The sequence below is a fragment of the Sciurus vulgaris genome, assembly GCF_902686455.1.
Source record: "Sciurus vulgaris genome assembly, chromosome: 11".
Taxonomy (NCBI): domain Eukaryota; kingdom Metazoa; phylum Chordata; class Mammalia; order Rodentia; family Sciuridae; genus Sciurus; species Sciurus vulgaris.
The window spans coordinates 114,114,976-114,129,808 of NC_136472.1; the positions used below are offsets into that span (position 1 = coordinate 114,114,976).

Below are 14,833 nucleotides of genomic sequence, written 5' to 3' on the forward strand. Positions count from 1 at the left end.
CGCGGGTTTGGTGGCTGGGTGCGTTGTGCTGGGGCAGCAGAAGGCCAGGCTCTTCCTGAGCCTCCTAGCTGAGGCTTCTTCTTGCAACTCGGTCAAGCTGTTCTGCTCTGACCTGGATCCCTCACCCCGGCTCGAACCTCCCTGCTTTCTTTTCTGGGGGCTTTGCTGCCGCCAAGACTCGGTCGCCGCCACGCTTTAAGGGGAAGGATTCCGGGAAGCCCGCAGGGCCGCGAGCGAGAGGTTTGCCCTCCTGAACGATCTCTCCGAATTGCGCCTGTCCTTCGAGGCTCGGCTCGGGCCTCACCGCTTAGGCGAGCCTTTCCTGTTTCGTCTGCCCACGGGGATTTCTGTCTGTCTTGATCACCCCCGTTGGGCGCTTTGTTTTGGTCGCTTTTTTCTTAGGGCTAAACTGTGAATCCTTAGGAGTTTAGGACCTCTTTTTCTTTATATCATTCAGGGTTCATTCAGTGTCTTGCTATACAGCATATGCCCTCTTCAAGGTTTTGCTGATTGCTTCTTAATGGAGATGTGTTAGGAATCCCCTGGATTGTCTTTATTGACCTTTTACCATAATTTGTGCTTAGAACATCTCACCTTCAGAAACAAACATACTAATAGCTAACACATGTTAAGTTCTCGTGGTGTGTTAGGCTAAATGTTTTAAGATCCATTGTCTAATTTAGCTTTCTTTTTTTTTTTTTTGTTTTTTGTTTTTTGTTTTTCTCTGGTGGGGAGGGGATACGGGAATTGAACTCAGGAGCATTCAACCACTGAGCCACATCCCCAACCCTATTTTGTATTTTATTTAGAGACAGGGTCTCACTGAGTTGCTTAGCGCCGCCCCATTAGTGAGACTGGTTTTGGCATCACGATCCTTCTGTCTCAGCCTTCAGAGTCGCTAATTTAGTTTTGAATTCAGTGAGATGCGTATAATTTTTCCTGTGCTGCACGGAAAACTGAGGCTAAAGTAACTTGCCCAGATCTGTTGAATCCAGTACCCATGACTGAAATATTAGTAAACTGTTTTACATTTAAAGAAAGAGATTCAGAGAAGCTAAGTGATTTGCCCAAAATAAAGTAGTAATTTATAAGCTTCCTTAAACAGGGCAAAAGTGGTTGCCTAACATGCTTAACTACGAGTTTGGTTCCCAGTTCTGCAAAACATTTCAAGAACTTCTAGTAGGTATGTGCTGGCCCTAAGGGTAAAACTGAATAGGGCACAGGCCAGGCTTTCTAGAAGTCTACAGCTTAATTGGAGAAAACTGACAAATAACTATTTAATTAAACATATTCTGGCTATTGTGTCTGCAGGTATGTTTGTGTGGAGAAAGACTAGGACAGGAGGGTTAAAACAGGCAGATGTAGGGGAACATGGAGCCAAACCCTTTAGCTTTAAATTGTTTCATCACTCCCTAGTTTTGTGACCTTGGGGTAACTACTTACTCTATCTCAGCCTATTTCCTTATCTTAAAAATGGGGTAATAAGGGCTGGAGATGTAACTTGGTGGTAGAGCATTTGCTTAGCATGTGCAAGACCTTGATTTGATCCCCAGGAGAGTAAAATAAAATAGAGGTAAAGTAAAATAGGGTAATAGGCCGGGTGTGGCGGTAGACGCCTATAATCCCAGCCTCTCCGGAGGCTGAAGCAGGAGGATTGTGAGTTCAAAGACAGTCTCAGCAACTTAGTGAGGCTCTAAGCAACTTAGTGAGACCCCTGTCTCAAAATTAAAAAATAAAAAAAGGGCTGGAGAGGCCTGGGGTTGTGGCTCAGTGGTAGAGCACTTGACTAGTATGTGTGAGGCACTGGGTTTGATTCTCAGCACCACATGTAAATAAATAAAGATCCATTAACAACTAAAAAATGTATGGAAAAAAAGGGACTGGAGATGTGGCTCAGTAGTTACATACCCCTGGTTTCAATCCATGATACAAAAAAAAAAAAAGTGGGGTAATAATAGTACCTACTTCAGTAAGGTTGTATTAATGAAGGTTTGTTGTTGTTTGTAGTACTAGAGATTGAACCCAGGGCCTGGCACATATGAGGCAAGTGCTCTACCACTGAACTGCATTCTTAGCCCTTCTTATTTTAAGATAGGGTTTGCCCAGACTTGACCAAACGAGATTTTCTTGCCTTAGCTTTCCAGTAGCTGGGATTACTGATGTGTACCACTTCTCTTGGCTTAATGAGTTTTTGTGCTTATAAAACACCTAGGAGGCTGGGGAGATAGCTCAGCTGGTAGAGTGCTTGCCTCGCAAACACAAGGCCCTGAGTTCGATCCCCAGTACTGCAAAAAAAAAAAAAAAAAAAGAAAGAAAGAAAGAAAAAAGAAAAGAAAAAGAAATTTCCATAAAACACCTAGGATTGTTTTGCATATAGTAGATATTTAATAGGCAGAACAAATTCATTGAGACAGGAAGCTTGAACCCTGGTCCAGTGCTGGTCCAGTGCTCTCAACTAGTATACTAATTGTTTCATTTGAATTCCTTGCCTGCAGATACTCTTGCACATCTCCCTAGTAGAAACAGAGACACAGAGAGAAAAATTAGAGGCAGGGGGACAGTGAAAGGAATTGAAGAGCTTTGCTTACGTTTCATATTGTTCTAGATCTCTAGGTAGCTTGCCTCCCAGGTCTTGTTCACCAGTCTAAACCAGGTAGGTGTTTAGAATATTCGTGCTCAGCACTATACTTAGCATAGTGTACAGATATAGGCTGCTCAGAAGCAGCTTATTGCCCAGTTAGGTAAGCAGAAATAGAATACTTAAAAGGACCATGAGTGACTATGGGCAGCTTAAAAATAGGGTTGAGGTTTTATGGTGTTAACCCTTCCAGCCATAGAACAAAGAGGCAAGAATAATCACTGAAGGATGAGGTCATTTAGGAAGGCTTCCTGAAATGTTTTCATAACCCAGTATTTATTGAGCATATCGGGTGTGCAGAGCTCTGTGCTTACACTGGGAATGAGAAGTGAATAAATAATAGTCCCTTTCCTGAACAACTGTTAACTCTAGTGGAGGCAGATGTTCCATTGCTTTGGAACAAGTACTGTAATGAAGGTGTTTACAGAGTGTTATGGACAGAAGAGATGGAATGTTCCAGATATACCTGGATGAAATGGGAAAGAGGTCACCAAGGAAGGGACGTTTAGTTTGAATGGTGAACAGAAGTTGCTTAGGCAGAGAGTTTTAGGAGCATGTAGTACATTCAGGGACAAAAATGATTGAACCAGAGAGGAAGAGAGGAGGAATGGGTGGGTGAGGAAGCCAGAGAAGCAGTATGGTACATGGGAGAGAGCATGATCTTTGGATTGGAATTGAAGCACTCCTACACCAAATGAAGTGTGGAGAGAGTTCACAGGGCTAACGTGACAATGTAGGCCTTCAATGTGTGTTCCTTTCCTAGGCTATTGAGGTAGTTAGGTCAGTGTGAGCAGAGGGGTAGGAGAGTAAGAAAGTTAGCAATTTTATGTTCTGGTTTCGGAAGGCTTTCCCTACTTTTCTTACTTCAACATTTTCTCCTAATGGGTTTCACTGTTAGTCTCTGAGAAACCCAACAACCCTGTGTTCACCCCAGTGTCAAAAGTGACCAGATTCTTCTCTGAGGAGGAGAAAAGACTAAGTATGTTCAAAGTTTTCATCTGTTTCAGAGGAAGCAATGCCCTATTCCCTTTCAGGGTCTGTCCTTGAAAATACAGTGAGATGACTGGGACTGTAGCTCAGTGGTAGAGCACTTGCCTAGCACTTGTGAAGCACTGGATTTGATCCTCAGCACCACATAAAAATAAATAAATAAAGGTATTGTGTCCATCTACAACTAAAAATTTTTTTTAAAAAAGGTGAGAGGGCTGGGGCTATAACTCTTGTAGAGCTTTTGCTTCGCATGTGTGAGGCACTGGGTTCGATTCTCAGCACCACCTTAAAAAAATAAATGAATAAATAAAGATATTGTGTCCATCTACAACTAAAAAAACATATATTAAAAAAAAAAAATCAGAGTTCCCAACAAGAAGGTGACCCTCGGGGTAAAAGGTCAAGACCTTTTATCATTTTTTTCTACCACTGTACTATAGCCCTGGCCCTTTTTATTTTTCTTATTATTAATTTTGGTACCAGGAATTGAACCCAGGCTTCCTTAACCACTGAACCATATCCACAGCCCTTTTTATTTTGAGAAGGGGTTTTGATAAGTTGCTTAGGGACTCTCTAAGTTGCTAAGGCTGGCTTTGAACCTGTGATCTTCCTGCCTCAGCCTCCTCAGCATGCACTACTGTGCCAGACTGTGCCCAGCTTTTTATTTTTATTTTGAGACAGAGTCTCCACTAAGTTGCCCAGGCTGGCCTTGAACTTGTCATCCTACTACCTTAGCTTCCATAGTAGCTAGGATTAATAGGCATGCACCACAGTGCCCAACTTTGTTTTCATCTTTCTTGAACACATATTTATTACAAGCCTAAGCACACCCAACATTATATTTTTGGTTTTCTTTTCCTTCCCTCCTACTCTCCTTCCTTCCTTCTTTCCTTCCTTCCTTTTGGGGATTGAACCCAAGGCCTTGTGCGTGCAAGGCAAGCATTCTGCCAACTGAGCGATATCCCCAGCCGCTTTTTCTTTCCCCTTCCCTTCCCTTCCCTCCTCTCTCTTTCTTTTTTTTTTTTTTTTTCAGTGCTTGGAATCAAACTCAGTCAATCCCAGGGCCTCACACATGGCAGACAAGCACTCTACTAATAAGCCACATCTCCAGCCCCCTGGGACGAGACACCTAAGGATGCAGTATAAATGAGACAGATATGGCTTCTTACATTCAAATGGAATTTTAATAGAGGGTGTGAAGGGAGTGGTGGAGTCAACCATTGGATAGGTTAGGCAAACAGATTATATGACACTTCAAAAGACTGGTAGGGGATTTATGAAATAATCCAGTAAGAAATAGAGAACTTCTGGGTTCATCCGAAGGCTATACTGAATAGAAAAAATATGAACTTTGGAGTCAGTCTGACCTGATCCTAACACACAAGTATTATGTGACCTTGGGCAAATCAGTTAACCTCTCCTGGCCTCAGGTCCTTATCTACAAATGAGGTTAAAAACAGTGCTTACCTCACAGGGTAGTGTTGCCAATTTAATGTCATAATGCAAACAAAACGTTTTACATGGTACTTGACATATGGTAAGTATGTCAGAATAAAAAGATTTGTCATCCCTGTTCTGGCCAAAGTCACATAACTAGTAGGTAGTTTACAATGAAGCCTGGATTTGAGCTCTGGTCCTTCTCCAAAGTCATCTCTTTGAACCTAAGCATTGTTCTGCCTCCCATAGGAATAATTGTTTCTTGGCAGGTTGCTCTGAGGCTTCATGAGAAAATGTCTGTTAAAGTGTTTAGCTCAGTACCTGGCACACGCTCAACAGTGTTAGTTTTTGTTCTCCCTTCCCAGGAACACAGGGCAACTTCCTGGGGTTTGAGGAACTGCTACTCCATCCTTAGTGAGGTTTTCTTACAGGTCACTGGCAAAATCCTCACTGATTCTCAGCAGGCTGCCTGCCTAAATGTTTGCCCCCAGCAGCTCTTGGGTAGAATCTTTGCAGCTATGGATTTCTTTCTCTTCCTCTAGGGTGAAGGTCATGTCGCCTCCTGGGAAAGTTCCCCGGAAGGATAACCTGGGGCTCCAGTGTGAGTGGGGGTCCTGCTCCTTTGTGTGTTCAGCCATGGAGGAGTTCTGTGAGCACGTCACCCAGCACCTGCAGCAGCATCTGCATGGCTCTGGGGAGGAGGAGGGAGAGGAGGAAGAGGATGACCCGCTTGGTAAGGGAGCAGGACACAAAGGGGAAAGAGCTTAAAGGGCAGGTGGAAAGTCTGACTTTGCTTTCCCAGAGGGAGAAGGCAGCCTGGGAAAACGGTGGTTTATTTCCTTAACTGTGCTTTTTTGTTTATAAAAGCGTTGTAAACTCATTGTATAAAATACTCAAGTCAACAAGAATATAAGGAATAACTCTGCCATCCTTCCATAAGAGACGAATACCATTGTTGGTTTTGTTGTTGTTGTTTTTGTGGTGCTGGGTATTGAACCCAGGGCATCATACATGCTAGGCAAATGTTCTACCTTTGAGCCACAGTCCCAGACTCAAGAGGCAGTTAGTGACAGTACTTTATTGAGCATTCTTTTTGACCTCCCTCTGTCTTTGTATACGTGTATTAAAAACAGATAAATGCACTTTTATATATTGATTGATTGGTTTTGTAGTACTGGGGATATAACTCTACCACTGAGATATATCCTCAGTTCTTTTATTTTTTCTTTTGAGACAGGGTCTCACTAAGTTGCCCAGGCTGGGCTTGAACTTGTAATCCTCCTACCTCAACCTCCAGAGTCACTGAGGTTATAGTTGTATGACACTGTACCTGACTGCTTTTATATTTTTTAAAAAGATCACATTGTGCAATCTATGGCAGGGTCTCCCCAAACACACTTCTTTATTTAAACTACAAACACCATTTAGGTGTATTTTATATATCAACCTTGTACACAAAAATTTAAAAATTCTTGAAACAATACTTATTAAATGATCTCTGAAATGTTTCTCTTTTATTTAAAAAAAAAAATGTGGTCCACAGTCCACTTAATTGACTTGACCCACTAATGGGTCACAGAACAGTTTGAAAGACTATCATACAGAAAATGTGGAAACAGATTGGCAATGGTCTCTCAGCGCCCTGTAGGCCTGTAATCCCAGTGGCTCGGGAGGCTGAAGCAGGAAAATTGCGAGTTCAAAGCTACCCTCAGCAACTTAGTGAGGGCCTAAGCAACTCAGCAAGACCCTCTCTCTAAATAAAATATTAAAAAGGGCTGGGGATGTGGCTTAGGGATTAAGTGCCCCTTGGTTCATTCCCTAGTACCAAAAAAGAAAATGTGGAGAGAGCTCTCATCCCACAATCTGTTCTCAGTCAGGAGACTCTGAACTATAATTGGTAGTTTTAAAGTCAAATATGTTTATACAAAAGAGAAATTAGGAGATGATTATATTTTCTAACTATCTACTTTTCAAAACAAGCAATTCCTAGAAAGCTGTGAAAATATGGTGCTTAGAGGAGCAAGAGATGGGAGGTGGGTTGGAAGAGTTAATGGTGCCTTCCTGGAGAAGGCAGATCTTCAGCAGAATAGGAGAAAAAGGAGGACTGAAGGTTTCCAAGGTTGAAAGGCTGCATCTTTCTCAGGAACTGGTAGAAACTCTGAGCAAAAGTCATGCATGCCAGCCAGACTTGCTGTCTCTGATTTTCTGTTGTAGGTCTTCCGTACGGTTACTCCTACCTAGATCGTGTTTTCTTTACCTGTTTACAAATATTCATCCTTTAACTCTCAACATGGGGACAGTTCCCATGACACCTCTGTATACATAAAATTACTTCTGTTTAGTACTTTTATAATACCATGTCCTTCCCATAGCACTTATCACTAGTCACAGTTCAATATTTAGTTGTGATTCATTTGATCAGTATTTTTATTCCCTGACTGAAAGCTATGAGGGCAAAGACTAGGACTCTTTACTTGTTATATTCCCCAGTGCCTAACACACAACAGTGGTCATTAAATACCAGTATTTGTTGAATGAACTCATGATAACTTGATCAGAGTCATACTACGTGCCTTAGGTGGAAGGCAAACTGAGCCTTGGAAAGTATCAGACTCTTCCTTCTAAACCTCCTTCTGCAGAGGAAGAATTCTCCTGCCTGTGGCAGGAATGTGGCTTTTGCTCTCTGGACAGTTCTGCTGACCTCATCCGCCATGTCTACTTCCACTGCTACCACACCAAGCTGAAACAGTGGGGGCTGCAGGCCTTGCAAAACCAGACTGACCTCAGCCCCTGCATCCTGGACTTCCAGAGCCGGAACGTCATTCCTGACATCCCTGACCACTTCCTATGCCTATGGGAACATTGTGAGGTCAGCCTCAGTACCAGAAATAGGGGTGGAAGGAAGCTGGGGATCTTAACTGAAGACACTTTGCCTTGACTCTTTCTAGGGTGCCTTGTATTTCTGCTAGTATTTCTCCTCTAATTCTCTGTAGCTCCTTTCCTCAGTTTCCCATCCCTACCAAGTTAATTTGGGAGAGAGCTGAGAAGTCCCCCTTTGGACACATAGGGGTAAGAATCCCTCTACCCACCCTCCGTCCTCACCCCAAGTTGCCCTGGCACAGAGCTCCTTCGACAATCCCGAGTGGTTCTATCGGCATGTGGAAGCACACAGCCTGTGCTGTGAAAACCAAGCAGTCGGCAAGGACAACCATGTGGTGCTATGTGGCTGGAAAGGTAGGGCCACCTCTTTGCTCTGCTCTGCAAGAAACCTGGGGGTGCTGAGGTGCTAGAGGAGCCAGGGGTAGAACCAGTCTTGCAGATAAACTGGGCTGCTGAGACTGAAGAGCCTCAGGGAGGCGAGGCTGCACCTGACCAGGCCTTCCTTCCTAGGCTGTACCTGCACCTTCAAGGACCGCTGCAAGCTCCGAGAACACCTCCGTAGCCACACCCAGGAGAAGGTGGTGGCCTGCCCCACCTGCGGGGGCATGTTTGCCAACAATACCAAGTTCTTAGATCACATCCGTCGACAGACCTCATTGGATCGTAAGCAGCCAGAGAGAAGAGGGTGGCTGCAGGCTGTCCTGCTTGGAGAGGGGTTGAGGGCATTTTCCCAGGGGAGGTGGCCACTGAAGAGATCTGCACCTTGACTCCCTTCCTATTTTGGGTTCAGGCACTTCCCACAGTCTATGCTTAGACATTGTTATACAGTCTAGGGAGTCCTCACAACAGCCCCATGAGGTAGGCTTCTTATCCCCCTTTTTGCAGATGAGGAAACTGAGGCTCAGAGAGGTTAAATCAGTTACCTGAGATCACACAGCTAGTAAGTGGTAACACTGGACTTCCAACTCAGGTTCTTGACTCCAAGTCCCATCCATAGCTCCCTAAGCTCCCTTTTGTTCCTCGGGTGGCTCCTTTCTGCTGGGATGGTTCCCCTCACCTCTCTGTGCCTCTCCACTGCTCCCCATAGTCCTCCTTTCTTCTGCCCACCCCACCCAGAGCAGCGCTTCCAGTGTTCTCACTGTTCCAAGAGATTTGCCACAGAGCGGCTGTTGAGGGATCACATGCGCAACCACGGTGAGTGGCCTACTGCCCCAGCCTCCCTGCCTGCTCTAAAGTTTCCATGAGTCCTCAAATCTCAGCCTCCTCTGTTTCTCTTAGTGAATCATTATAAGTGCCCTCTGTGTGACATGACCTGCCCACTGCCTTCCTCCCTCCGCAACCACATGCGCTTTCGCCACAGTGAGGACCGACCTTTTAAATGTGACTGTTGTGACTACAGGTAAGGGGAACCAGGGGCCAGAAAACAAAGAGCTCATGTTCCATGGTCTCCCACACCCTCCAACCCCTTCTGACCTCTCCTGGCAGCTGCAAGAATCTGATTGACCTCCGTAAACACCTGGACACCCATAGCAAGGAACCAGCCTACAGGTGTGATTTTGAGAATTGCAGCTTCAGTGCCCGGTCCCTCTGCTCGATCAAGTCCCATTACCGCAAAGTGCATGAAGTGAGTGGAGCTGGTGGTGGAAAGGGCTAGGAGCAGTGTGGGGGGACCTGGGGTGAAGAGCTAGCCTCACTTCTCCCTCCCCTCCCCATCAGGGAGACTCAGAGCCAAGGTACAAATGTCACGTGTGTGACAAATGCTTCACACGGGGCAACAACCTCACCGTGCACCTCCGCAAGAAGCACCAGTTCAAGTGGCCCTCAGGGCACCCCCGTTTTCGGTATGTCTTTTAATCCCCACCCCAGATTCACATTTTTTTTTTCATACATTTTCAAGTTAAAAACCTTGAACTTGTTGGCTTATTGATGTGTACTGTCTCTGATAGGCTAAATCCTGAGACTAGAGGTGGGGCAAAGATTATTTTTCTGATTTTTTTTTTTTTTTTTTAATCCAAGGCACAGTGCCAAACAGTAAATGGTAAATAAAGTCCTGCAGCCAGAACTAGAATTAGAGACCAAGGGTCTTGACCCTTAGCTCCATGGCCTCATAAACACTTTGATGCTCTCGCCCTTCCACATAGTAAATCTCTCTTGGATTGGGTTTCTACATAGAATTTTCGATTTTGAGTAACGATTCTTCCCTTTTGCCTTTACTTCTACATAGTCCAATTTTTGCCTTTTATCCTGTCACTTTGAATTCCAGGACTTCCATCCCTCATGTCTGTCTCTTAACTTGCCTTGTTCAGGCCATTTCTGCATCCTCCTGCCTATGTTTGGTGCTTCTCTTTCATCAGGTACAAGGAACATGAAGATGGCTACATGCGGCTGCAGCTGGTTCGCTATGAGAGTGTAGAGCTGACACAGCAACTACTGCGCCAACCACAAGAGGGATCAGGCCTGGGAGCATCACTGAATGAGGGCAGCCTGCAGGGCATCATTCTAGAAACAGTGCTGGGGGAGCCAGGACTTAAGGAAGAGATGGAAGAGCAGGGTGGGGGCAGTGGGGGAATAGCTCTCTCAGCCTCTCAGGACACCCCCAGCCCTGTCATCCACGTGGTGAATCAGACCAATGCCCAAGGCCAGCGAGAGATTGTCTACTATGTGCTGTCAGAAGCCCCAGGAGAGCCCCCCCCAACTCCTGAACCACCCTCGGTGGGCATCATGGAAAAGCTCCAAGGAATAGCTGAGGAGCCAGAGGTCCAGATGGTATGAATGCTTCAGAGCCTATCCATTCCTACCCTGGGCCTCAGGGTTGAGCCAGGCAGGTGGCAGTGTACCTAGTGGGCAGCCCTTGCCAGTGGATGCCTTTAAGAGTGGTGCTGAGAGCAGTGTGGTCCCATCTGGCCCAGGCTTGCATTATTCTGCAGACTGAGGACTTTGTGTTTTTGCCACACTGCATTTTATGGGGGATCCTGAGGAGTTTGGGTTCTTTGAGGGGATCCTGGATGTGTGTGTTCTTAGAGCAGGTGTTATCAGGCTTAACCAAGCATGCTGGACCTTGGTTAAAATCCTTTGTAAGGTCTCATTCATTCTCATATTTAGGGATCCTTAGGCCCAGGGATGGTGCGTGACTGGTCCCTACAAGGGCCCCGTACTCATCATCAGCTAAGACACTGAGAACCATGCAGCCTTTTTCTTTTTAAAGGGTTCCTCCTACACCCCAGAGACATTAATGGTTATCCTCAGGGACAGGATTGGAGGCACTGAGTGTGACAGTTGCTTTTGATAATAAAAGAAACACTTGGGCTGTTACTCATTTCTTCTTCCTTAAGTTTGGTGGCAATTAACTTAGGTAATGAAGAGATACAGCTGCCAAAGAAGAGCTGAGTAATTAGGCTTCTTCCCCTTTTAGTGAGTGGGTGGTTTGTTTTCTAGTCATGTGTTGTCCCCCTTTGGTGGAATTTGTCCATTCCTTCTTAGAGCACCTGTCAGCTCCATGGAGGCCCCCCAGCACTTGACCATGAATGGGCAGTAGCAGTGCTATCAAATGGATAAGAATGGAGCTCACCCAGGAGGGTAGAGCAACTGACCAGGACTATACCCTCAGTCCTAATTCAAAACCTCTAGGGTAGGGTTCTTTACCTGTGGGACTGCTAATGAAGCTGGGAGGAGGGTGGATTGGGATGCCTCCCAGGGAATGCCACATATTCAAGGGGTCCAGGAACCAAGTTAGAAAATTGCATCTGACTGGGCATGGTGGTATATACCTTTAATCCCGGCAACTCAGGAGGCTGAGGCAGGGGGATCATAAGTTTGAGACCAGCCTCTGCAGCAAACCAAGACCCTGAGCAACTTAGTGAGAACCCCATCTCAAAAAAAAAAGGGTTGGGGATATGACTGTGGTTAAGTAGCCCCAGTACCTTCAAAAAAGGAAAGATAATGTGTCTCAATACATTTTGCTGGGGAAAAGATGTTTTTTATTAGATTCTCAGAGAGGTTGAAACCTTTCAAAGTAATGATCTCATATCCCTGTTCAGTCATTTCTCAGCACTCTGTTCCATTTTTGTGGTCTCTGCCAGTCTAGAGAGGTTAAGGAAATACTCTGAAGAGATTGTGGATGAATAGTAAGCCACCGAAAAAAGATTTCTGGGCCTGTTTTCTGTTTATTTAAAGGACCTAATCTGCTGGGTTCTGTGGTGCATGCCTCTAATCCCAGTGACTCAGGAGGCTAAGGCAGGAGGGTTGCAAGTTGGAAGCCAGTCTCAGCAACTTAGACCCTGATTCAAAAAATAAAAAGGGGGCTAAGGCTGTAGCTCAGTGGCAGAGCCCTTGCCTAGTATGTGTGAGGCACTGGGTTCTATCCTTAGCACCATATAAAATAAATAAATAAAATAAAGGCATCTACAACTACAAATTTTTTTTTTAATTAAAGAAAAAGGGCTGGGGATATAGCCTACTGGGAAAGTGCCCCTGGGTTCAATCCCTAGTACCAAGTAAACCAAGGACTTAATCTAATTCTCACCACAAAACTGTGCCTCTTACAGCCAGAATTAGGAAAGAAGAATATTAATTCCATCATCCATTTACTGAATTTCCACTGTAGTCCAAGCACATGTGCTAAGGGTATAAAGATGAATAAAACCCAGGACCTCCCCTGGAGGAACTTGCAGTATAGAACTCAGGAAGCAGTAGGTAAGCAGAGATAGAAGCTGACATTTAGAAAGCTCAATATCAGTAGAGGGTAAGAATGTAATTCAGTGGTAGAGAATGTGTGAGGCCCTGGTTTGATCCCCAGCACTACACACAAGTGCACACACACAAACACTGGAATAGACAGTATTACTCGGGCACCAGATTAGGGATCAGGAAAGACTTTTACCCAGAAAGAGACTTCCTCCTGACCAAGACCAAATTAAGACTTTAAAGACAGTCCTGAAAAGATTGTGGTGACATATTTTTTTATTTTTAAATTTTTTATTTTTTTCATACATGTACATAGGGTAATAATGTCTCATTCTGCTGTCCTTTCCATCCCCACCATATAGTGACATATTTCATCTTTGTAATTTAAACAAAATATTAAACCATGAATTATATAATATCTGAAGATTAACCCTGTCCTACACTTTCTTAAAGGGTGTCAGGAGAGAGGGAGCAAAGGCAGGGAGCTCAGGAGATGGAAGTGGTGCCTATTTTCATCTTACTTGGGGCAAGTCCACAATCTCAGAGAAGAGCACTGAAGTGCTAAGTACATATGAAAGAAGTGATTCTCCAAGGTGAGATGAGAGGAATAAGTCATGGGGAATGTTATTTCAAATCTTAACATTATGACAGTGAATATGGATACTTGATGAATGTTAAATGGATGAAGGAATTTTGCTCAAGATTGGGAACTGAATGAGGAACACACCATTCCCTGCCTAGTAGCGGGAGTTAAGGCTGAGAGGGAAAGGTGGGGGGAGATTGTGAACACTCCATATTATGCTAAATAGCTTAGATTTCTTGGTTAGGAAAGGAGTATGGAGGACAGGCAGGTAAATAAAGCTTGGAATGAGAATGTCACCGTGCCCATGGAGCTTGGGTTAAGTTCCCAAGGGGAAGGAACAGGTATTTTTGTAGATTGAGGAGAAGCCAATGAGATTTAGAAAATACAAGAGAAGGAATATTTGATAGAGTAAGGTGCTAGATTTTAAGTGGGAAAGAAACAGGTAAAAGATAATGGAAAGGAATGAAGATCCCCCCGTGAAGAGAAGGAAGGAGAGGAGAATGGGAGTGAGCAGAGTTAGTGTGTAGGAGGTACGAACAGAATGTCAAGCTTGGTTGTCTCTTTTTTCTTGATAAAGTTATCAAGGGGTCATCTGTTGAATTAAGATTATAAGAAATGTCAAGTCTTAGAAATGCCATTAAAAGATGAGTGACTGGTATGGTAGCACATACTTCTAATCCCAGTGATTTGGGAAGTTGAGCAGCAGGAGGATCACAAGAAGGAGGTCAGCCTGGGCAACTTAGACCCTATCTCAAGATATAAAATAGACAAAGGGCCAGGATTGTAGCTCAGTGGTAGCATGCTCCTGGGTTCAGTAGCACCAGAATAAAAAAAAAAAAAAAAAAAAAAAAGTATAGAAGTGGGCTGGGCATGGTAGCACATACCTGTAATCCCAGCTAGTCAGATGACTGAGGCAGGATCACAAGTTTGAGGTAAGCTTGTGCAACCTTAGCAAGATCATGTCTCAAATTTTTTAAAGGGCTAGGGGTATGGCTCAGCCCTAGAGCACTTGTCTAGCTTATGTGAAACCCTGAGGTTCAATTCCCAGTACCAAAAATAAAAAAGTAAAAGGATAGAAGAAGACCCAGCTAAGGTTGAAGACCAAGATCAGGCAGTGGCAACTTCAATACAACCATACAATTTCTTGGTAGCAGGTACCAACACCTTTGAAACAAAATGGAAGATACACTACAAGGTAGATCTGTAGCAGTGGCCAGGACATGAATTACGTGGTGCCAAGGAGCAGGGCAATTAGAGCAGCTGGAGAGGGGTCATTAGGTCCAAACTGGGCAGGCAGAGTGTCTGGGAGACTGAAAGGTAATAGTTAGAACCAAAGCATGGGAGGTTTCAAAAGGCTTCTAAAGCTTAGCAGGCAGAAAGGGAAGTTCATAGTCAGAAAGCAAACATTTTAAAATGGAGCTATTTGGGGGCCACATGATGTCCACCGGGAAGTAAGTTGCTGAGTGAGACAGGGGTCTCTGGAGTAGAAGAGACCAAGGGAAATAAGGCTCTTTGAACATCTACTGGCAATGGCCTCTGTCTCATCTGTGCTATTTTAGGGGAAGGGTAAGAGGCCATAGAGCAAAGCTAGAAAAACACCTGATTTGAGGCTGGTTCCACAA

The 14,833-nt window shown here is 44.5% G+C and overlaps 1 protein-coding gene across 1 annotated transcript; it reads left to right on the forward strand.

Annotated features, from left to right (window-relative positions):
• The first annotated feature begins 5 nt into the window (after positions 1-5).
• On the forward strand, positions 6-11,257 carry HINFP (histone H4 transcription factor). Its single transcript, XM_079102089.1, is given in 11 exon segments — positions 6-240; positions 5,608-5,798; positions 7,705-7,934; positions 8,188-8,299; positions 8,456-8,608; positions 9,033-9,047; positions 9,050-9,139; positions 9,224-9,344; positions 9,431-9,569; positions 9,662-9,786; positions 10,300-11,257. Coding segments are annotated over 10 exon segments (1,584 nt in total). The 5' UTR covers positions 6-240; positions 5,608-5,617; the 3' UTR covers positions 10,718-11,257.
• Positions 11,258-14,833: the final 3,576 nt, after the last annotated feature.